The 25,105-nt window shown below is 46.4% G+C and overlaps 2 protein-coding genes across 6 annotated transcripts in view; both read right to left on the bottom strand.

The window, feature by feature from the left end:
- The window catches only part of LOC136625576 (acetylserotonin O-methyltransferase-like), a 63,967-nt gene that overhangs the window by 8,448 nt on the left and 30,414 nt on the right, over positions 1 to 25,105 (bottom strand). For 4 of the 5 annotated variants that reach the window (XM_066599872.1, XM_066599877.1, XM_066599874.1 and 1 more), the window contains 4 exons: positions 22,766 to 22,884; positions 13,346 to 13,480; positions 13,064 to 13,186; positions 8,190 to 8,423 (listed from right to left, as the gene is read on the bottom strand). In XM_066599872.1, the coding sequence (XP_066455969.1) occupies positions 8,212 to 8,423; positions 13,064 to 13,186; positions 13,346 to 13,480; positions 22,766 to 22,884 (589 nt within the window). In that variant the 3' untranslated portion in view covers positions 8,190 to 8,211. The remainder of the gene's footprint in view (positions 1 to 8,189; positions 8,424 to 13,063; positions 13,187 to 13,345; positions 13,481 to 22,765; positions 22,885 to 25,105) is intronic. The other variant, XM_066599875.1, reaches the window with a different exon arrangement.
- Positions 1 to 25,105, bottom strand: part of LOC136625577 (acetylserotonin O-methyltransferase-like) — a 186,101-nt gene that overhangs the window by 133,199 nt on the left and 27,797 nt on the right. The gene's annotated exons all lie outside the window — the stretch shown is intronic.

Raw genomic sequence — 25,105 nt, 5'->3', positions numbered from 1 at the left:
TCTTAGTGCATCCGAGCAGCAGGATGGAGTGGTGAGGCAGGCTGTTTGCAGAGCGCGGGAAAAAATGGCGGGGCGCTGGCACCGTCTCTCGTCCGCAGCTCTTTTATAGGAGTCAGAGGGCTGCAGTTGTTTCTCACCACGGTCTGGTTTGTTCCTGATGCTTTAAGAACCCATTGGCATCGTTTGGGTTGTTCAAGTTCTGGTCAGGCCATGATTTTGGACGGATTCTGGTATCCCCCTGGGGAGCTCCTCTCAGTTGCGACTTCTCATGCCGGTCGCAAGCCACGCTAAAGCAATAAAAGTGGAATAAAAAGGATAACCATTCTGGCCAATGTGGAATCTACTTCAGAGATGGCTTTACAATATTGTTCCTTTACTCTAATGGCTTGCTGTATGTCACAAGTGACCTGTAGCGTTCCTGAAGGACAGCTTGATGGACCTACAATTTTGACAAAGGTCTCCTTGTGATGCTGTGAGATATTTTATTACTACAGTGTGTTGATTAGTTACCAATATTAACTGCTTAGTGTATGCATTCTGGATGTCAATAGCATTAAACAGTAATGTTATCAAAAGTGTCTCCTAATGCTTCTATAAGCTGAGTGTTCCTAAATGAATTCAACAACATTCCAACGCCACCCCCATTTTCGATGCCCAACCAGTGTGTATGAAGTGTACCTTTTTCTCATCTATATCACAATTCAACTACTAACGACCACTTGTCTGTTAGTATGTAAGTATGTGAGTGACTGATTCTCATGCTCTGCCCCTGGCGATGTCATAGATCCACCCCTGGTGGCATCATTGCTTGTCCGAACACACTGAGAATACAACTAAGTCATTATTATGTCAGAAGACACAACTCAGCGCTCCTGACAGGAGACACCGACCTACTGCAACCACAGATCAGCGGTCCTGACAGGAGATATTGACCTACTGCCACCACAGAGATCTGGTGGGCTGAAGGTCCTGTGATGATGTCACTGCTGTGGGAGGAGCCATACTGGAGTTTGGTAGTACTGTATACTGGATAAGCCAACAGAAACTACCAGGTCCTGTAATGACATTACCGTCATGTGATCAGCTGTGTGGGTGGAGTCAGGTATCACATGACCAGGGGCTCATCACTGTATCCAGGAGCTGTGTGTGTCATGTGTTCATTCAGCATAAATGTAGTAGAGCTGCGAGTGGCTGTTTGTCTAATGTGCTGTGCATGTAATGTGTATAGTCAGCATGGATGTATGTCTGGTAGCAGAGCTGTGTTGGTAACATGTGCATGTCATGTAGCACAGCTATGTTTGTGATGCGCATGTCATGTAGCAGAGCTGATTTTTTAACATGCACATGTCATGTAGCGCAGCTGTGTCTGTTGCGTGCATATAATGTAGCAGAGCTGTATTTGTACCATGCACATGCCATGTCTGTCAGGTGCATGTCAAGTACCAAAGCTTTGTCTGTGACGCACATGTCATGTACTAGAGCTGAGTTTGTAATATGCACATGTACTGTCGCACAGCTGTGTGTGTCATGCGCTTATAATGTAGCAGAGCTGTGTTTGCACCATGTCATGTCTCTCTGGCGCATGTCATGTGCCAAAACTGTGTCTGTGACACGCATGTCATGTAGCTGAACTAAGTTTGTAACATGCACATGTACTGTGGCACAGCTGTGTCTGTTAAGCGCATATAATGTAGTAGAGCTGTGCTTGTACCATGTGCATGTCATATCTGTCAAGCGCATGTCATGTGCCAAAGCTGTGTCTGTGACACGTATGTCATGTAGCAGAGCTGGTTCTGTGCTGCGCATGCAATGTACTAGAGCTGTGTCTGTCAGGCGCATGGCATGTAGCACAGCTCTGTGTGTCTGTCACACGCCCATGTACCACAGCTGTGTGGGCGTGATGTGCATGTAGCAGAGCTGTGTGACGCATTGCACCACCAGAAACACTGGTACTATAATTTCCTAATAATTACTAGTAAAATACTATATATGCACAAGTTTGTGTTGCTAAGAAAACTCATCATTCTCCCATACCCTTGTAGCTGGTTTTAATTTTGCTAGAATACATGTTCCTCCTGCACCTTTAGGCCTTAGTCAGACGGGCGTTTTTTCGCGCGATTTGCGGATCACATGACGGATGCGCATCCGCAAATCGCGTGACCGGTGCACGCAAGTCGCCCGCAAATCGCCCGCAAATCTGCTCCTAGCCGCGTTTCATTAGAAACGGGCCGGAGCTGTCCAGCGCATTGCATTCAATGGAGACAGCAATAGAGCCGGCTCCATTTAAAGCAATGCGCTGCGGGCGAGCCCGGGATGAATTGTCGGGAAGGGCTTAAATATATAAGCCCTTCCCTGCAATTCATCCTAAAATGTGTAAAAATAAAAAATATATATATACTCACCTTCGCCGGAGCTCCGCGTGGCCGTCCTGCAGTGGGTGTGAAGGGGGTGTGAGTCAGACCTGCCCCCTGATTGGCTCAGCGCTGAGCCAATCAGAGGCATGTCTCACTCACACCCATTCATGAATGGATGTGAGTCAGACCTGCCCCTGATTGGCTCAGCGCTGAGAGGCAGCAGTCACTCACCCATTCATGAATTCATGAATGGGTGTGTGAGTGAAACCTGCCTCTGATTGGTCAGGGCTGTGACCAATCAGAGGCAGATCATTCAGCAGGCGGGGATTTTAAAGCCCCGCCGGCTGAATAGTGCCGAGAAGCAGTTCAGGAGAACTGACAGCGGCCGCGTCTGGACTCCGGCTGCAGCGGAAAGGTGAGTATACAATTTTTTTTTATTTTAACACATTTTAGGATGAATTGCAGGGAAGGGCTTATATATTTAAGCCCTTCCAGACAATTCACCCCGCGCACGCCGGCAGCCCATTGCTTTCAATGGAGCGGCTGTATTGCCGGCTCCATTGAATTCAATGGGCAAACATCGTTCTTCTCTGTCACAGCTGTTACAGCTGTGGCAGAGAAGAATGATTTGTCTTCTATATGTTCTCAATGGGGTCGGCGCTGCTGCCGCCGGCCCCATTGAGCGCATATAGAGAAGAGAACAGGAATCGCAGATCGCAGATAGGTGCGATCTGCGATTTCTGTTCTATAATTTATCGGACGAGCGCATAAAAAGCGCTCATGTGTCCGATACCATTGCAAAGCAATGGTTTTATAAAATCGCCGGACGCATGCGCATGCGCAAATCGCGGCTAAAAACGCCCGTATCCACCTATAGGTTTTATTTCCACACACTGCATAAATTCCTTCAGAAAGACTAACTTGTGTCTCCTAAATAAAAGGTATCAACAATAGATCACATGGGAGTAGAGCTTTATTGTTACTTGGGTGTATAGACATATCCCTAGCTCCAACACCTATATGATCAGGCTGTTGTAACTCTGCCTCTATTAAAGGGGTTGTCCCGCGCCGAAACGTTTTTTGTTCCCCCCCCCCCCCCCGTTCGGCGCGAGACAAAAAACAAACCGGGTAGTACTTACCCGAATCCCGGCGGTCCGGCGTCTTCATACTCACCTGCTGAAGATGGCCGCCGGGATCCTCTCTCTCTGTGGACCGCAGGGCTTCTGTGCGGTCCATTGCCGATTCCAGCCTCCTGATTGGCTGGAATCGGCACGTGACGGGGCGGAGCTACACGGAGCCGGCATTCTGCACGAGCGGCCCCATTGAAGACAGCAGAAGACCCGGACTGCGCAAGCGCGGCTAATTTGGCCATTAGAGGCCGAAAATTAGTCGGCACCATGGAGACGAGGATGCTAGCAACGGAGCAGGTAAGTATAAAACTTTTGATAACTTCTGTATGGCTCATAATTAATGCACAATGTACATTACAAAGTGCATTAATATGGCCATACAGAAGTGTATAGACCCACTTGCTGCCGCGGGACAACCCCTTTAAGTATTCACCAATGTCTATGCAATGTGTTCTGTTGCTAGAGGGTTCAATATTAGGCCCCATGCTGTTCAATATATTTATCAATGACCTGAGAGAGGGACTACACAATAAAGTATTGATATTTGCAGATGATACCAAACTATACAAGATAATTAATACAATAGAGGACAATGTAAGGCTGCAAATGGACCTAGATATGTTGGGGCTTGGGTAGAAAATGGCAAATGAAGTTCAACATTAATAAATAAGGTTATGCACATGGGCAGGAGAAACAGATGTTACCAATATACACTAAATGGGGTACTGCTAGGGAAAAGTGATATGGAAAAAGACCTGGGGGTACTAATTAACTGTAGACTTAATCAATGCCAGGCAGCTGCTGCAAAGGCAAATAAAGTCTTGGAGTGCATTAAAAGAGGTGTAGAGGTGAGGGACGAGAACACTATTCTTCCACTATATAAGGCACTTGTGAGGCCTCACATGGCATACTGTGTACAGTTCTGGACACCGGTGCTCAGGAAAGATGTTGCATTGCTTGAGGGAGTTCAAAGATGGGCAACTAAATTATTAAACGGAATGAGAGGACTGGAACACCCAGAGAGGCTATAAATATTGGGATTATTCACCCTGGAAAAAAGACGGTTAAGAGGCGATCAAATAACTATGTATAAATATATTAGGGGAAAATACAAGGTTCTCTCCCATGATCTGTTCAAACCCAGGACTCTGAAGGTTACAAGAGGGCATCATCTACGGTTAGAAGAAAGAAGGTTCCATCATCATCACAGAAGGGGGTTCTTAAGAGGGAAGTAGACGACTTTTTGAAATGCTACGACATTACAGGATATAGCCATTAAATAACCAGAGGGGTTCTTGATCCGGGTCTTGGACTCAGGTAGGAACTTTTAAATATTCTGACTGTCATTATGGAGTTGGGAAGGAATTTTTTCCCTCAAAATGGGTTAAATTGGGTTCTGCCTCATGGGACTTTTTTGCCTTCCTCTGGATCAACAAAGGGGGGTGGAAACAGGCTAAACTAGATGGACATTTGTCTTTTTTCAGCCTGGCATATTATATTGCATACAGTGTTATTGCCCAAAGAAAACCTAGAAGCAGCCAACACCATAACTAAAGGCCTATCTAGACACAACAATTACTGTTCAAAATTCACTCAAAATCTTTTGAGTGATAATCGTTGTGTCTAAATGCGCAGCCATTGTGCACTTTCATGCATTATTCACTCATCACTAACTTTTAGCAAGCTAAAAATCAGCGATGAGCCTTATCAGCATCACTGAGTTCTCAGAGGGATACTGCTGATAGTATTGTTTTAGCTGGTATCCCGCTCTGAAAACACAGCAGCTGTATATAGAAGATAGAGCTTCAGCTGTCTTAGGCATACCTGCTCGGAACGCTCAGCTCTATACCAGCTGAGCGCTCCGAGAACACAGCAGCTGTATACAGAAGACAGTGCTCCCGCTGTCTTCTGTACACAGCAGGAGCCTTCATTTACACACTAATAAGCACTTAAGTAACTAATTAGCTACTTAAGAGTTTATGCAATGTGAATGCTCAAAACTGTCATTCAAAATACTGTTTGAGTGAATTTTGAGCAATCATCTTGCTGTGTAGATGCACACAACGATTATCGTTCAAAAGATTGCTTTTGAGAAAATTTTGAGCAATAATCATTGTGTCTAAATGGGCCTTAAGGCTGCCCGTCTACGGGCGATAGTTCATTGCGTTACCTGCGGCGATAATCCGGCCGTGGGTAACGCAGTGAACGCTTTCCATAGCGTTGCTATGAAAAGCACAGCTCTTTGTCCACAAGCGGAGAATCGCTGTGATTCTCCGCTCACAGGATTCAAAAGTGGCATGCCGCGATTCTCCGTGGTGAGCCTATCTGTCAGATAGGCTCACCGCAGAGAACTGACAGCTCTCCCCTCTCTTCCCCCGCTGCGTAATATCGCTAGTGATATTCTGCAATGACCATGAACAGGGGGCCTTAATCTACGTGATTTTCAGATAAATTTAACAGAGCTGTGTGAGGGTTTGTCTTTTGCAGGAGACACTCACAATTCTGGCATTCTGTACTTTTTATGGTTTTTACCTTCTGGTATAAATAATGTTATATTTTTTAAAAAGTTTGAATTTTATAAACAGAGAAATACTAAATATAAGAGGGTTCTTCATGGTTTAGATCTTTAATGGAAAAAAATGGGAAAAGTTTTTTTTGTTTTGTTTTCCTTTTTTTAAAAATTAAACCTCCTATATTTTTATTTGGCTACCATAGAAAACAAACTTGCAATCATTTGTACCATATACTGCAATACTTCAGTAATGCTGTATACAGTGATTCTTGTCTATTAAATAAATGTTGCTTATTAATTCTTGCTTCAAGCAGAACTTAATAGCCATCAATACATGGCAGTAGTTCTAGAGCTCACTTTATAAAATCCTCAACTGCACAACATATGTATGGAGGCTGTGAAGGTGTTAAGGGTATGGCTCAGGGCATATAGGTATCAAAGGGCGGTCCCCTGCTCAGGACTCCTCTGTGAGCAAGTGAGAGTGGTTTCTCTGTAAAGGCTCACTTACACTAGATGAGTGTCGGGCAAACAATGCCCGACACTCGTCCCTGTGTTCCTCGCTCCTGGAGCTAGCACAGGTGGCTCACACATGGAGTGGCTAGCAAGGGGGTGGGGCAGTGCAGGAGATTTCTCTCCTCTCATTCTGCCGCCCCTCTCTATTGAGATACACAGCAGCTGTTGGCTATGGAACGGCGGCTGTTTAAACTTAACGATGAGTGATGAGCTTCATCGCTGATCTTTTATGCAGCATAGCCCATTTAAAATCTGCTATGCCTGGCATAATGGCAGTCCACTGTGTGATCCATCGGCAGCACCTTGCTAAACATTTATGTGAGAGATTGCTTGATTCTCCGTACTATGTAATTAATGCTGTTAATGACAAAAGTGCACTCTTTGAACAAATGTCTTTTCCGCAAGCTCTGTCAAGACCATGATGAAGAATTTGAAGTCTACTCCTACACATTGAAGTAAGATGGCTGTCAAGAGGAAAGTGCTTGCGATGCTTCTCGAACTTTTTGATATAATAGTCAAGTTTCTTTGGCCGATTGACCCAAGCCTTTGTGATGCAAACGAACTACAACGTCTTGATGTTGTCTATCTCACAGACATATTTGACAAACTCAACAAGGTCAACACAAATCTACAAGGAGACAAAATAAATTTCATTAAGGCCTAGTTCACATTAGCGTGTATTTTGGCGCATTCATGCTGCGCAAAAAAAATGCGCTGCACAGATGTGCAAAATATGCATGAACGATGCTCCATGCCATTACTTTCAATAAGACTGGCGCTACAGCTGCCGGCACCATTAAAAACAATGGGCCACAGACACAAACCGCAGTGATTTTCAGAGAAGGGCTTGAAATATAAGCCTTTCCCTGAAAATCTTCCCGAGGTTGTGTCAAAAAATATAAAATATATATACTCACCTCTCCGTTGCTGTTGGGGCTTGGTGCATCTTGCCGCTTGGCTTCCTGGCACTGTACTGAAGCTCTTTCAGAATGCGGGGATTTAAAATCTCTGCCTCCTGAAAGGGCTGTGTTTGATTGGCTGAGCGCTCAGCCAATCACAGGCAGCGCTCAACAAAAAAGTATTCAGTATTTTAATTTGTACTTTTAACTTTGTAAACAAGGTAAACTTTGACTGGGTTTAAACTAGTAAGGCTTGGGGAGCACTGGCCACATACCAATACCTAAAGGGGGCGCTGGGCTGAAAAAGGTTGAGAACCACTGGTCTTAACTAATTTAATCCTGTATAATCTTTTAGAAGTAATGGAGATACATTTTCTCAGACTTTTTAAAATAATCTATAAGTTAAAATATGTATTAATTTACCAAGGTGTAACCTGTAGTTGGTTCCCTTCCTTTTCATCCATATACCCCTCCTATCCCCCTCCCTCTCCCCTCTATTAGGGGCTCATTAAGATCAATCTAGCACTTATTTATTAACATGCAAAGGGTTAGGAATTAATGTTATGTACAAGCACTGTTCTATGTTATATTATTATAAATCTAATAAAAACTGAATTTAAAACAAAAACACACTTTCTAAAGTACTTAATAGCCATTTTGTATAGATGACTAGATATGTACAATCTAAAATCTGAAACACTGGTGACATCTACTGGATATTTTCTTTGAAACATCTGAAGAAATATAGCTTAAATCGAATGCATCATTTTGGTTTAATTACCAGAAAGATTGGACTATTGAATCTACTTCCTTCCCAATATTGCATCATATAGCTTTCCAGTTACTTTGACTTCAATGTCCCTGAAGCCAGAGTCCGTAAGGAGCTTGGTATATTCAGATGGAGTCCGTTCTTTGCCTTCTGCATGGACCAACATGCTCAGTGAAAACACAAGCGAACCTATTGGACCACTTTTATCCTCATTTAAAAGGGATTCAACTATCAGCACTGCACCTCCTTAACAAGACCAAGAGAAGAAAAAAAGGATCAGTCATTTGTCACAATTATGAACAAGAACCATTAGATATTCTAATTTCCTAATCCTGTCCTGACAATAGGCCCATTTTATAGTTAACAAGCTATGTAGGTTTGCATTCTCAATTAAATGTACAGTCAAGTCACCTTATTATGATCACCTCCTACCAGTTCGTACCCATGAAAATAGTGCTGTGCCGTGGGCTGGCATATAAGGCGTGCCATAGGCTGTCTGCTCACTTATCACTCATCATGGGTACAAGGGTCAAATTATCAGGGTTGGAAAGAGGGATGATTATTGGCTTTCAGGACAAGGGTAGCTGGCTGGAACAGCGCAGTCTGAACAGTTTATGTGCTGCAGTATTAAAAGTGTATTGTGAGAGGACAAATGGCACCATTGGGAATAAAAGAAAAAGTAATGACGTATTTGTTTTCCATATAAGTATGCTTAATTGTGCATAATTCTGACAAGAAAATGTTTGTTAAGATTGTTAGTAACATTAAAAGCTATTCTGCTGGACCGTGAGAGGAGTGTTCTTCTTTATGCCGGAGGTACATGTGTTGAGTAAGAATAAGCCTAAAAGTGAAACTGATAATCTTTTAGTGCACACCCCATCCCATCTCTGTTTAAAAAAAAAGGGGGGCGAGCGAGGCTCATACCACCTTCACCTGTATTTTTCCTAACCAGACACCTTTCGCTATCACAGTGTTAGTATCAGTGCACACTTAAATTTCAGACTTTGGGGAGAAGACTAATGTAAGGGCCCCATAGTTTATGCTGAAGTATCTTGAGTTCCGTTCAACTCATCAAATTGCAAAAAAAGACTGGCCAGTCCTTATGCTCACAGTGCGCTGTCATAAAATAAAAGTTAATACTAGAGGTTCCATTTAGAGGAGAATAAAATGGGTTCAATGCTCTGCAGAATAAACCAAAAGGGGGTGTATAGTAGTGGTTCTGCCATGTTCTCACCTGTTTGGATTAGTGTTTGTTAAAGGGAGTAACCTGCTCTTTACTGGAGTTAGTACAGACTCTTTTTACTGAGTGGTTGTAATCCTGGGGCAAGAGGTGGTGCGCTGGGAGTAGTCTTCATCTTAGCCATTTTTCTCTGAGTTTAGAGAGCGCCAGGGTCAACTTCCTTCACGTTGGGGGGTACTGTAATGGCCTGAAGCTGTAATGTGTATGTATGTGGATGACTGCTGTGAGTGAGTTCTGTGTCTGTATCCCTCTAATTGCGTGAGTGACATGGTTCAGAGATGAGGGTAGTTGTGAGGTGGAGTTTAGAAGGAAAGGTTGAGAAAATGTAGTCAGATGAGGTGGATGTGCCTGCGCTAAGCGTGGAGTAACGGTTCTTCTACCAGGGAAAGAGAAGAGAAGTTATTTAAGAAGGCTTAGAACAAAAGTAAGAAACTTGAGTGAATGCTGCTAATAAGTCGGGAATACATACCCCAGGGAGGGTCTATGAAATAACTGGGACTGAAGATGTTCCGAGTTTGGAGGAAAGAGTGTCTCCTAGTAAAAGTGTAATAGTGAAGGTGTGGAAGTGAAGAGAGAATCTGTACATTGAAAATTGTTGTTTTTCCACCAGTAACTACTTGATGAAGGACCAAAGCTGCTAAGTTGTGAGTAAAAAGTAAAAACCGTGCACCTCCGGTAGTTTTTCTGCATTATTGGACTGTGGACTCTTTATTTTGCACTGTGTGAATAGCGGGCTTGAAGGGGTGCTGGTGTCACGTGACATTCATATTCTTGACTGCTCTATTTATGTACTGCGGGCAGCTGAGTTAGGCCAAGCTGGCGCCGCTGATGGAAAAGATTGCAGAGCTACCCGTGACATCCATCTTGGTCTCACCGTGGTCTTCCCCATCCTGGCGGGCCTCCCGCTTGGGTCACCACAGGTGCATTGGGAAAAAAAGGCCTCAATATGCATGGCAATATTGGAATTGGATCACTGCTGATTGGCAAAGGAATGCCTTCTCTGATGAATCACATTTTCTGTAATTAATGAAATAATAGTATTGCTTTATACTACGTTCTCACAGGCAGTCTATCAAGCCACACTGCAAGCATGGCTTATGTTAGGCAATTAGGCATGGCAGCCCGGGGGCCTTCAGAAGGCCCTAGACTGCCATGGCAAACAAACTGCACCTCATGATCTCTTCAGGATCACGGAAAACCAATCGGGGCATCTAAATGCCGCAGTCAGAACTGTCAGTAGCAGGGGGGTGGAGCCTGACTGCGGAGAGTGATGGCCGCATGAAGTAAGTGCTCCGTCACATCAGCACTGAAACAGGCACCAGCCAGCAGCTATTTGCATCTAAAATGAGGAAGGCAAGCAGGGATAGACGAGGGGAACATCAAGGAACTCCTCGCGCGGCTCAGGGACAGTTAGACCTGCAGAGGTTTTTAAAAGACTGGAGCTCTCGATCTCCCTATGTGGCGGGCAAGATGGCGCCATCTCTGGAGGCCGCAGCAGCTCTTGTAACAGAGCGGGAGGTGGAGATCGCGTCCTACAGGGGAGAAGGTGAGCAGCTCTCAAGGAGCTTTTTGAGGGAGTTGCTCACTAAGGCTATGCACCCTGTTTTAGCTGACCTGGCAGAAATAAAGGAGGATGTGAAACACATGGGGAGATGAGTGGAGGACTTAGAGGGGATGCCAGACACCATTACCTCACATGCTCTTGAAATGGCCAAAGTTATTAAAGAGCAGCATTCCCACTTGAACAAAACCCTTCTCATGCAAGAGCACTTAGAGAAGCGAAACTGCCGTAACAATATATGCATTAAAGGATTGCCAGAGTCCTGGGCGGCTGACACTTTCAATGAGGTGGTGTTGGAAATCTTCTCAAATTTGGTAGGAAAGGAAAGAGCAGCGTCCATTTCCATAGAGCGAGCTCACAGAGCACTGAGACCTCAACCGGCTTCTTCAGACCTGCCTAGGGACATTATCTGCAAACTACTTGTTTTTCCTGATGCTGTGGCCATCATGTGTGCTGCCAGAAACCGTAGAGACCTCCAATATGCGAGGTCAGCAATTCTATTGTTCCAAGACCTAGCGTCCACGACATTAGCCAAACACAGGCTGCTGCAACCACTATTAGAGACTTTAAAATCAAAGAACGTTAAATACGCATGGCTGTTTGCGTTTGGATTAGGAATAACCCATAAAGGGAAAAGATTAAACATACGCTCACTGGAAGATCTTTACGAAGTCTGGCAGCTGCTGGATTTAGAACTGTTTGTAGCATTCATGGGTTAACAGCCACGACCAGCATTTATAGACTCATAGATTGGTAGAGTTGGAAGGGACCTGCAGGGTCATCGGGTCCAACACCCTGCTAAGTGCAGGATTCACTAAATCATCCCAGACAGATATTTGTTCAGTATTTCTAGTGGTCAGTTCCAGTAAACGGTCATATTTTAACTAGCAAATTGACCCCACTGCGAGGCGTCGCACACAACATCCTGACATTGGCTACCATTGAGGATCCAATGTGTGGCTACCATTGAGGATCCAATGTGTGGCGGAGCCTGAACAGACTCAGAGTCCTTGGGACTAAGGAACAGCAAGTATAATAAGGCATCAGATCTGAGGTCCGATTAAATTTTTCTCTGGTCTGATGTCAGACATTAGGGGTCTTGTCTGAGCTAGGAGTTTATATAGGGGTAGTGTGTGTCCACTATGTGTAAATATAGCTAAAAAATAATACATTAAATGGGCTCCATGTGGAAGCATTTCTCTACTGTTCGGCATTACAGTTTCAGAAACATGTTGCTTTAAGAACATTATGTTATTAGTAATTTGTAAGTTGCTATAAGGAAACATTTAGTTTGCATACAGTATTGTGTAATTCTTTAGATCTAGTGCATGGGTTTGTGAGTGTATGCTTCAAGGTATATATATGTATGTTGCTATTGGGAACGGCAGCCACATTTATGCATATTGGTTTGCATTGTGATTTTGTAGCATTGCATCTCTATTTCTTTTAATATGTTGTATTGTCATAAATGTGGACAGGTGGGGGTATCACATTTATAAGAGATCAGGCTGGAGCGATGGTTAGAATGTGGTACAGAATAACGATGAGGAACTGTGGCCTCAGTGTGCCATTTTGCAGGAAGCCAAGTCAGGCACAGGGTCCTCTTTAGTGAGAGCTTGTGGTGACATTATTGACAATGTAGAGGCTTTGAGATACTGCACAGCAGTATTCCATAGGGAGGAGCTGATAGGTAATATAGGAGGGGAAGCTGCTGCCAAGTACAGTCCGTCCGGCGCACACCCTGCCTTGTGCAACACCCTTTTTGTGGGTTCTGGTCAAACTCCGTTCTAGCACAACTGCAGTGAGTAGCTGAAGGATCACACTAGGAAGTGACATAAGACTAAGCATGGAATTCTGGAGCCTTCAAGAAGCCCCCCTGAAGCAAAGGAAATTAGGCCTTAATAGAGAGGAGGCCCATCTGTATGAAGGATAAGTGCCAACACAATGCCATGTGAGTGTTGAGCTGGAGAGACACCCAGGCGTTAGGTTGTTGCATTTGCCACCAGATTCTGGAGACCAAAAAATAAATAAATAAAATCTGCAATGGACATTGTAAACTGTTGCAATTATAGATTATGAGCTCACCAGGTTTACAGGACTGGTAAATCTTCCTCAGTAGTTTAAGGCATTTTTCTTCTGTCCAATCGTGAATAATCCTGGCCATAATATACAGGTCTGCCTCAGGAATAGGATCATTAAAGAAGTCTCCTTTGATAAAGAATTAAAGACATTGCCAACTTAAAAAACAAGAGACACAATTTACAATAAATGACAATAGAACAAAGCTGTCCTTATATTCTTCTGTAAAAAGTTTAGGTACATCTAAAAAACAAAAACCTATGACCCATAAAAATTGATATACTGCACCTTCAAGGAAATGTATCTGTTCATCTGTTCTAAGATGCTTTTTAGCCGCTTGAACGACTTTTGGTAGGTCCATAATAGTGACTGATGATTCATTATATGTAGAGAGAAATTGTTTTGCAAGACCTCCTGCACATCCTAGAAGAGAAATAGATTATTTCTCTATGTAAACTGCTGGCAAAATATATGCATAAAAAATGAAAAGCAGAGCAAACGATATCACTACTATACAAGTTGTTATAATCTGTGCATTTTTTTTTCATGCGAAAAAGGGTTTTGTTTCTTGTAATGTTGTAAAGTGCAATACTATAGTGCAGGGGTACAACATTTTCTGGTCTGATGGTCACATTTTCATACTGAACCACTTCCAAGGCCCAGACAGATATTCCCATCTGAGATAATTATTGTATTTCCTAAATATATGCCATAATAAATCAAAGTAAGTTTCATTTCCAGTGTGTAAGTGCTTCTTATGCTCCGCCCCATATCACATAAAAGTGACGTCATTGCAGGTACTACAGCATATATAAAACACAAAGCCTGACCAACAGAAGAAAAACAAAGTTAGGGCTCTTGGAAGGGAAGAACAAAAATAACAAAATGAGAATACAACTAAATCATTATTCTCTCAGACACAACTTGGCGGTCCTGACAGGAAACGCTGACCTACCACCACCACAGAGATCCGGTGGGCTTAAGGACCTGCAGTGACATCACTTCCACGTAAACAACGCTGCTGTGGGAGGAGCCATTCTGCAGTTAGGAAGAAAGTACTGTATACTGGATAAGCATCAACCCAAAGAGCCACTTACACAGCTAGACAGCAGCTACCAGGACCTGTGATGACATCACCATCTTGTGATCACCTGTGTGGGTGGAGTCAAGGATCACATTACCAGAATAAATGTAGTAGAGCTGTGTGTCTTGTGTGGGAACCAGCATTGATGTGGTAGAGCTGTGTGTGTAATGTGTGGGAATCAGGATGAATGTAGTAGAGCTGCGTTTGTAATGTGTGGAAATCAGAATAGATGTAATAGAGCTGTGTGAGTGTGATGTATGGGCATCAGGATGAATGTAGTAGAGCTATGTGTAATGTGTGGGAATCAGGATGGATGTAGTACAGCTGTGTGTGTGATGTCTAGGAATCAAGATGGATGTAACAGGGCTGTGTGTGTGATGTCTGGAAATCAGAATGGATGTAGGATGTAGGATGTAGCACAGCTTTGTGGTACATTGCCCCACCAGAAACACTGGTGCTATAATTTCCTAACAATTACTATTATATCTTATAAACTACAATGAAGACGACTGCTTGCATATACTTCTAACTCATACTTTTTTTTTCGAGTGCCAAACAGGTCAAGATACTTTTATCTTTTAATATAGGGGACCCAGATATGTCCACACAGTACTTGTCCTTTCTTGTTGCCCTGCTCAGAGAGCACTATGTGCCACTCCTCTTCACCCTTACATTGGAACTATATTTGAGGAGCCATGCAGATATTTCTGTGTCCAGATAATACTGGTCTACAAAGCAAAAATTTCCTTTACAAGAATATTTAATGGTGATTCTAGTATTATTTCACCTCCTGAATTCAAATCTGTTACAATTAGACATGAGCGAACGTGTTCGTCCGAGCTTGATATTCGTGCGAATATTAGGGTGTTCGGGATGTTCGTTATTCGTAACGAACACCATGCGGTATTCGGGTTACTTTCACTTCCTTCCCTGAGACGTTAGCGCGCTTTTCTGGCCAATTGAAAGACAGGGAAGGCATTACAACTTCCCCCTGTGACGTTCAAGCCCTATACCACCCCCCTGCTGTGAGTGGCTGGGAAGATCAGATGTCACCCGAATATAAAAGTCGGCCCCTCCCGCGGCTCGCCTCAGATGCCTTGTGAGTTAGATGAGGGACAGTGCTGCTGGTACCGGAGCTGCTGTAGGGAGAGAAATAGCAGTTAGTGTAGGCTTCAAGAACCCCAAAGGTCCTTATTAGGGCCAGTAATACCTGTGTGTTGGCTGCTGTTAGCAGTGCCTTTTTTTTTTTTCTTCTCAAAATCGCCTCTGCAGAGCGTTGCACCCGGCATTAGGGACAGAAGTGTTGGATAGGCAGGGAGAGTGTTAGGAGTGAGTGTAGCCTTCAAGAACCTCAACGGTCCTTTCTAGGGCCATATTTAACCGTGTGCAGTACTGTCCAGGCTGCTGTTAGCTGTGCTGCATTTTTTTTTTCTCAAAATCGCCTCTGCAGAGCATTGCACCCTCCATTGATACTACAGGGAAAGAATTGTGTAGGCAGGGCCACAACACAGTTATTATTCATTGAATATACGCAGTGGGTCCTTTTGGTGTAAAAAAAGGGAAACGAAATCTATTTGTCCTGCCTCTGTCCGTCCTAAGGGCTGTGGACACGTGTGAGCTGCGTGTACAACATTAAAAAATCAGACGCACCCAGCTACGGTTTACTGCTGGCTTCGCCATTTGCTTTCCTTAATTGGGAAAAAATACCTGCTCTGCCAGAGTTAATAACTCTGCTACCCTCAAGTTCTGTGACACATTAGCAGGGACACAGCACAGTTATTAAACTTAGATTATTCATTGAATATACGCAGTGGGTCCTTTTGGTGTAAAAAAAGGGAAAAGAAATCTATTTGTCCTGCCTCTGTCCGTCCTAAGGGCTGTGGACACGTGTGAGCTGCGTGTACAACGTTAAAAAATCAGACGCACCCAGCTACGGTTTACTGCTGGCTTCGCCATTTGCTTTCCTTAATTGGGAAAAAAATACCTGCTCTGCCAGAGTTAATAACTCTGCTACCCTCAAGTTCTGTGACACATTAGCAGGGACACAGCACAGTTATTAAACTTAGATTATTCATTGAATATACGCAGTGGGTCCTTTTGGTGTAAAAAAAGGGAAACAAAATCTATTTGTCCTGCCTCTGTCCGTCCTAAGGGCTGTGGACACGTGTGAGCTGCGTGTACAACGTTAAAGAATCAGACGCACCCAGCTACGGTTTACTGCTGGCTTCGCCATTTGCTTTCCTTAATTGGGAAAAAAATACCTGCTCTGCCAGAGTTAATAACTCTGCTACCCTCAAGTTCTGTGACACATTAGCAGGGACACAGCACAGTTATTAAACTTAGATTATTCATTCAATAGAGGCAGTGGGGCCTTTCGTTTTCAAAAAAGGGAAAAAATTATATTTGGCCTGCAGTCTTGCGCCAATTTATTTCCTGCCTGTGAAATCAAATCACTGGTAATACAGCATGCTGAGGGGTAGGGGTAGGCCTAGAGGACGTGGACGCGGCCGAGGACGCGGAGGGCCAAGTCAGGGTGTGGGCACAGGCCGAGCTCCTGATCCAGGTGTGTCGCAGCCGACTGCTGCGCGATTAGGAGAGAGGCACGTTTCTGGCGTCCCCACATTCATCGCCCAATTAATGGGTCCACGCGGGAGACGGTTATTAGAAAATGAGCAGTGTGAGCAGGTCCTGTGCTGGATGGCAGAAAGTGCTTCGAGCAACCTATCGTCCACCCGCAGTTCTGCGCCGTCCACTGCTGCAAATCCGAATCCTCTGTCTGCTGCTCCTCCTTCCTCCCAGCCTCCTCACTCCACTACAATGACACCTGCTCAGGAGCGGGAACACTCCCAGGAACTGTTCTCGGGCCCCTGCTTAGATTGGGCAGGAGTGGTTCCTCTCCCACCAGAGGAGTTTATCGTCACTGATGCCCAACCATTCGAAAGTTCCCGGGGTCCGGGGGAAGAGGCTGGGGACTTCCGCCAACTGTCTCAAGAACTTTCTGTGTGTGAGGAGGACGATGACGATGAGACACAGTTGTCTTGCAGTGAGGTAGTAGTAAGGGCAGTAAGTCCGAGGGAGCAGCGCACAGAGGATTCGGAAGAAGGGCAGCAGGACGATGAGGTGACTGACCCCACCTGGTGTGCAACGCCTACACAGGACAGGTCTTCAGAGGGGGAGGCACGGGCAGCAGCAGGGCAGGTTGCAAGAGGCAGTGCGGTGGCCAGGGGTAGAGGCAGGGCCAGACCGAATAATCCACCAACTGTTTCCCAAAGCGCACCCTCGCGCCATGCCACACTGCAGAGGCCGAGGAGCTCTAAGGTCTGGCAGTTTTTCACAGAGACGCCTGACGACCGACGAACAGTGGTGTGCAACCTTTGTCGCGCAAAGCTCAGCCGGGGAGCCAACACGAACAGCCTCACCACCACCACCATGCGCAGACATATGATGGCCAAGCACCCCACAAGGTGGGACGAAGGCCGTTCACCGCCTCCGGTTTGCACCCCTGCCTCTCCCCCTGTGCCCCAACCTGCCACTGAGATGCAACCCCCCTCTCAGGACACAGGCACTACCGTCTCCTGGCCTGCACCCACACCCTCACCTCCGCTGTCCTCGGCCCCATCCACCAGTGTAGTTCAGCGCACCGTCCAGCCGTCGCTTGCGCAACTGTTGGAGCGCAAGCGCAAGTACGCCGCCACGCACCCGCACGCTCAAACGTTAACCGTCCGCATAGCAAAATTCATCAGCCTTGAGATGCTGCCGTATAGGGTTGTGGAAACGGAGTCCTTCAAAAGTATCATGGAGGCGGCGGCCCCGCGCTACTCGGTTCCCAGTCGCCACTACTTTTCCCGATGTGCCGTCCCAGCCCTGCACGACCACGTCTCCCGCAACATTGTACGCGCCCTCACCAACGCGGTTACTGCCACGGTCCACTTAACAACGGACACGTGGACAAGCACAGGCGGGCAGGGCCACTACATCTCCCTGACGGCACATTGGGTGAATTTAGTGGAGGCTGGGACAGAGTCAGAGCCCGGGACCGCTCACGTCCTACCCACCCCCAGAATTGCGGGCCCCAGCTCGGTGGTGGTATCTGCGGAGGTGTATGCTTCCTCCACTAAAGCACCCTCCTCCTCCTTCTCCTCCTCCGCAACCTCTGTCTCACAATCAAGATGTGTTAGCAGCAGCATGTCGCCAGCAGACGGTGTCGCGCGGTGTGGCAGCACAGCGGTGGGCAAGCGTCAGCAGGCCGTGCTGAAACTACTCAGCTTAGGAGATAAGAGGCACACGGCCCACGAACTGCTGCAGGGTCTGACACAGCAGACCGACCGCTGGCTTGCGCCGCTGAGCCTCCAACCGGGCATGGTCGTGTGTGACAACGGCCGTAACCTGGTGGCGGCTCTGCAGCTCGGCAGCCTCACGCACGTGCCATGCCTCGCCCACGTCTTTAATTTGGTGGTTCAGCGCTTTCTGAAAAGCTACCCACGCTTGTCAGACCTGCTCGTAAAGGCGCGCCGGCTCTGCGCACATTTCCGCAAGTCCCACACGGACGCTGCCACCCTGCGCACCCTGCAACATCGCTTTAAGCTGCCAGTGCACCGACTGCTGTGCGACGTGCCCACACGGTGGAACTCTACGCTCCACATGTTGGCCAGGCTCTATGAACAGCGTAGAGCTATAGTCGAATTCCAACTCCAACATGGGCGGCGCAGTGGGAGTCAGCCTCCTCAATTCTTTTCAGAAGAGTGGGCCTGGTTGGCAGACATCTGCCATGTCCTTGGTAATTTTGAGGAGTCTACCCAGGTGGTGAGCGGCGATGCTGCAATCATTAGCGTCACCATTCCTCTGCTATGCATCTTGAGAAATTCCCTGCAAAGCATAAAGGCAGCTGCTTTGCGCTCGGAAACGGGGGCGGTGGAAGACAGTATGTCGCTGGATAGTCAGAGCACCCTCCTGTCTATTTCTCAGCGCGCTGAGGAGGAGGAGGAGCATGAGGAGGATGAGGAGGAGGGGGAAGAGACAGCTTGGCCCGCTGCTGACGGTACACCGGCTGATTGCCTGTCATCCTTTCAGCGTGTATGGCCTGAGGAGGAGGAGGAGGAGGAGGAGAAGGAGGATCCTGAAAGTGATCTTCCTAGTGAAGACAGCCATGTGTTGCGTACAGGTACCCTGGCACACATGGCTGACTTCATGTTAGGATGCCTTTCTCGTGACCCTCGCGTTGCACGCATTCTGGCCACAACGGATTACTGGGTGTACACACTGCTCGACCCACGCTATAAGGAGAACCTGCCCACTCTCATACCCGAAGAGGAAAGGGGTTCGAGAGTGTTGCTATACCACAGGACCCTTGCGGACAAGCTGATGGTAAAATTCCCAGCCGACAGCGCTAGTGGCAGAAGGCGCAGTACCGAGGGCAAGGTAGCAGGGGAGGTGCGGAGATCGAGCAGCATGTACATCCCAGGCAGTGCAACAGTCTTTAAGGGCCTGGACAGCTTTATGGCTCCCCACCAAGACTGTGTCACCGCTCCCCAGTCAAGGCTGAGTCGGCGGGAGCACTGTAAAAGGATGGTGAGGGAGTACGTAGCCGATCGCACGACCGTCCTCCGTGACGCCTCTGCCACCTACAACTACTGGGTGTCGAAGCTGGACACGTGGCCTGAACTAGCGCTGTATGCCCTGGAGGTGCTTGCTTGTCCTGCGGCTAGCGTCTTGTCGGAGAGGGTGTTTAGTGCGGCTGGGGGAATCATCACAGATAAGCGTAGCCGCTTGTCAACCGACAGTGCCGACAGGCTAACACTCATCAAGATGAACAAAGCCTGGATTTCCCCAGACTTCTCTTCTCCACCAGCGGACAGCAGCGATACGTAAGCAATACGTAGGCTGCACCCGCGGATGGAAGCTACGTTCTCTCTCACCATCCAAAACGGGGACATTTATGCTTCATCAATCTGTGTCTAATATTCCTCCTCCTCCTCCTGCTCCTCCTCCTGAAACCTCACGTAATCACGCTGAACGGGCAATTTTTCTTAGGGCCACAAGGCTCACTCAAATAATTTTTCTGAACAATTTTTAAAAGTTTCAATGCGCTTAAAAGCCTTGGAACTTTAACTTGAACCAATTTTTCGTTACACTGGGCTGCCTCCAGGCCTAGTTACCACTTAAGCCACATTAACCAAAGCGATTAATGGGTTTCACCTGCCCTCTTGGCTGGCCATGGCCAATTTTTCTGATGTACATTAGTACTGTTGATACAGCAATTTTTGTGGGCCCTCGCCTACAGTGTAATCAAATGAATTTTTAGCCCACCTGCATTACAGCTGACGTTACCTCAGCTGTGTTGGGCAATGCAATGGGATATTTCTATGTACCGCCGGTGGCTTCCTGGCACCCACCCATGCTGTAGGTGCACACGGAGTTTTTACTACATCTGTACACTTGAAAAGGACCCCAGTCAGACTGGGGCATGCAGTGTGGGCCGAAGCCCACCTGCATTAAGCACGACATTACTACCTCAGCTGTGTTGGGCAATGCAATGGGATATTTCTGTGTACCGCCGGTGGGTTCCAGGGAGCCACCCATGCTGTGGGTCCACAGGGACTTCACAATAGGGAGTTGTACCTGCCTGTGTCTATGAATTAAAAACCGCGGTCTGACTGGGGCATGCAGACACCTTGACAGAATGAATAGTGTGTGGCACATAGGTTCCCCATTGCTATGCCCACGTGTGCAGCTCCTGATGGCGGTGGCACAGGATTCTATTACTCATTGCTTCTGTACAGCATTGTGGGCTATCGCCCCGCCACTTTTAAAGAGGGTCGCTGCCTAGCCGTGCCAACCTCTGCAGTGTGTGCCTGCGGTCCCTCGTCATGGCAGACGCAATTCTAAATAGACATGAGCGTGGTGTGGCATGAGGGCAGCTGAAGGCTGCGCAGGGACACTTTGGTGTGCGCTGTGGGGGGGAGGGGGGCGGTTGGGCAGCATGTAACCCAGGAGAAGTGTCAGTGGAGGTTCATGCAGGCAGTGATTGTGCTTTGTTGGAGGTAGTGTGGTGCTTAGCAAAGGTATGCCATGCTAATGAGGGCTTTTCAGAAGTAAAAGTTGTTGGGAGGGGGGGGGGCCCACTCTTGCCGGTATTGTGGCTTAATAGTGGGACCTGTGAACTTGAGATGCAGCCCAACATGTAGCCCCTCGCCTGCCCTATCCGTTGCTGTGTCGTTCCCATCACTTTCTTGAATTGCCCAGATTTTCACACATGAAAACCTTGGCGAGCATCGGCGAAATACAAAAATGCTCTGGTCGCCCATTGACTTCAATGGGGTTCGTTATTCGAAACGAACCCTCGAACATCGCGGGAAGTTCGTTTCGAATAACGAACACCCGAGCATTTTGGTGTTCGCTCATCTCTAGTTACAATTTTTCCATCAGGCAGTATTTTTTGTAACACACATTTCAAGTTATATAAAATTAGTACTTATGTAAGTCAACATTATGTGAAATACAATTTAACTAGAGAGTTCTTCATGATGATTGGAGGGAATATTTTGCTTCTGGGGTGTCCCTCTTTATGGTCCAGAAATAATCAGCCACAAGATCACTTGCTATATCACAATAGTTTTCTGATTTATGATTTCCAAGAAAAGGAGACATTTTTGAATGACAACCGGGCTGCTTTCTGCAATGGATCTTTCATCATCCATCACTAATCTTATTTGTAGCCCTATAAAAATTCCTGCTTTCAGTTTCGCATCACTAACTTTGGGAAATTTAGATTTCAAATGCAGAAATGCTGAAGAATTTCTAGCAATTGCTTTTACAAATGGTTTCATGAGTCCCAGTTTTATATGCAGGCAAATACACTTTTTCAGGATTCACTAAAGGTACATTTGACATGTTTTTCTGTCCAGGAATAAGAGGTGCACGTTTAGGCCATTGTTTCCGAATATAGTGAGACTTCCTGTCCCCGCTGTCCCATTCACATAAGAAACAGCAGAATTTAGTGACCCAAGATGCATTCCAAGCAATAAAGCAATGACCTTCAGATCTCCACAGATATTCCAGTTATAGTTTTCATACTGGATTTTTTCTAACAGTTTCACATTTTCGTATGTCTCTTTCATATCAGCAGCATGTGCTGCAGGTATTAAAGGCAATTGGTTACCATTTACCATTGATTACCAAGGTGACTAAAGGAATCTCACAAAAAACAAGCCTGATCGAAAAAATCTAACATATTTGAATTCAGGAAGTGAAATATTACTAGAATCACCATTAAATATTCTTGTAAAAAAATAATGTGTCCAGTGTAATTGGGGGCCGCACAGAATGGCATTGTGGTTTGCATATTGTGCACCCCTGCTATAGCATGTACTGGGATGGTTTGTTTCATCATCCAAGTTATATTGTGTCATTTCTTAATCTTAAATATGGGATAATGTATCCCTTACTGCAAACCTACTACAATTTCTCCAAATATTAGCATTTGCAGAGGAGTTCCAGAATGGTGTAAAGGCACAAAGCTACAAACTATCAATAGTATAAGACATGTTATTTATAATACTGTGCCTGCTGCAGAACACCTTTCTCTGTAAGGAAGGGGACGGAGTATACAGAACAATGTTTATTACCTCCAATATCACAGACCGTGCGGAACACAGAGAGGTCAAAGGCTTGTATAACATCTTTCCCACAAATCTTCCATGTGGAGTCCATAGCCAGCATAACAGTCACCATGTCCTCTTCTGATCTATCATACAATCACAAACTCATTATGTAAAAAATACCCAAGTACAGTTTTTTATACCTCCATTTAAACATTTCAGAGCTCACCTGCCTGAACCCCCTTGTGATGCCACAGCAGCTTTTCTGACAAGGACCGACTTGTAAAGTTCCAGCAGCTCACAACATCTGACACCACATATCTGACTAATAGCATCTGGTGGGAAGACCCACATCCACCTCTTCACAGGGAGGCATTCCACCTAGTTCAGACCCCTTAGTTTGGTGGCTTTGTTATTAGTTTCTCTTTATAATATGGAAGATTACAGTTTGTCATGGTGACAACCTCTATTGCTCCTTCCAATACTTTTATTCTATATCATTTCAGAGCTACCCATGCACGTATAGCCACATTTAATAAGTATTCTGTTATACAAGTACTGATCACAACTCTCTATGGCACAGGTGTCAAACACATGGCCCGCGAGCCGAATCCGGCCCACCACCTTGTTCAATGTGGCCCGCGAGCATGACCGGCGTAGAGTGTCGGTGGCCGCTCACCACAGCAGTGGATTACAGCTAAGACGCCGTGGCTCCCCTGCCGTTATTCACTCTGTGGCGCAGATCCGAGGTGCACACTGTGACATCAGTGTGCACCTGGGATCCTCCGTCCCCTCCCCTGGTTCCGCAGGAGTAAAATGGAGGAGGCCTCCTGACGTGCACACTGACGTCACAGTGTGCACTTGCAATCAGCGCCAGTAACAGCGAGCAGAGGCACTTCTACAAGGAGGAGGAGAAGAGGGCAAGTATATGGATTTTAGGGGCGCTATTACCACTGAGGCTGATATAGGGGATACTATTAGTGTCCCCTATATCGGCCCCAGTAGGGTCACTATTATTGCTAGGGCTGCTGTGAGGGTCACTATTACTGTTGATGCCTCTGTGGGGGTCACTATTTCTACTGAGGCTGCTGTGGGGGTGACTATTACTGCTGAGGCCTCTGTGGGGGTCACTATTACTGGTGAGGCCTCTGTGGGGGTAATTATTACTGCTGCGGCCACTGTGGGGGTCACTATTACTGCTGAGGCTGCTGTGGGGGTCACTATTACTACTTGGGCTGCTGTGAGAATCACTATTACTGCGGATGCCTCTGTGGGGGATCACTATTACCGTAGAAAACTCTGTGGGGGGGTCACTATTTTTGCTGAGGCCACTGTAGGGGTAACTATTACTACTGGGGATGCTGTGGGGTCACTATTACTGCAGAGGTCTCTGTGGGGGTCACTATTACTGGTGAGTAGAGACGAGCGAGCACCAAAATGCTCGGGTGCTCATTACTCGGGACGAAATTATCGCGATGCTCGAGGGTTCGTTTCGAGTAACGAACCCCATTGAAGTCAATGGGCGACTCGAGCATTTTTGTATATCGCCGATGCTCGCTAAGGTTTCCATTTGTGAAAATGGGGGCAATTCAAGAAAGTGATGGGAACGACACAGCAACGGATAGGGCAGGCGTGGGGCTACATGTTGGGCTGCATCTCAAGTTTCCAGGTCCCACTATTAAGCCACAATAGCGGCAAGAGTGGGCCCCTCCCTCCCAACAATTTTTACTTCTGAAAAGCCCTCATTAGCAATGCATACCTTAGCTAAGCACCACACTGCCTCCAACAAAGCACAATCACTGCCTGCATGACACTCCGCTGCCACTTCTCCTGGGTTACATGCTGCCCAACCCCCCCCCCCCCCCCGCACGACCCAGTGTCCACAGCGCACACCAAAGTGTCCCTGCGCAGCCTTCAGCTGCACTCATGCCACACCACCCTCATGTCTATTAATAAGTGCGTCTGCCAGAGGAACCGCAGGCACACACTGCAGAGAGTTGGCACGGCTAGGCAGCGACCCTCTTTAAAAGGGGTGGGGCGATAGCCCACAATGCTGTACAGAAGCAATGAGAAATATAATCCTGTGCCACCGCCATCAGGAGCTGCACACGTGGGCATAGCAATGGGGAACCTATGTGCCACACACTATTCATTCTGTCAAGGTGTCTGCATGCCCCAGTCAGACCGCGGTTTTTTATAAATAGTCACAGGCAGGTACAACTCCGCAATGGGAATTCCGTGTGCACCCACAGCATGGGTGGCTCCCTGGAACCCACCGGCTGTACATTAATGTATCCCATTGCAGTGCCCATCACAGCTGAGGTAACGTCAGATTAAATGCAGGTGGGCTTCGGCCCACACTGCATG

This window comes from Eleutherodactylus coqui, chromosome 4 (genome assembly GCF_035609145.1).
Source record: "Eleutherodactylus coqui strain aEleCoq1 chromosome 4, aEleCoq1.hap1, whole genome shotgun sequence".
In the NCBI taxonomy this organism is placed as follows: Eukaryota; Metazoa; Chordata; class Amphibia; order Anura; family Eleutherodactylidae; genus Eleutherodactylus; species Eleutherodactylus coqui.
This window is presented reverse-complemented; position numbering and strand designations above follow the sequence as displayed.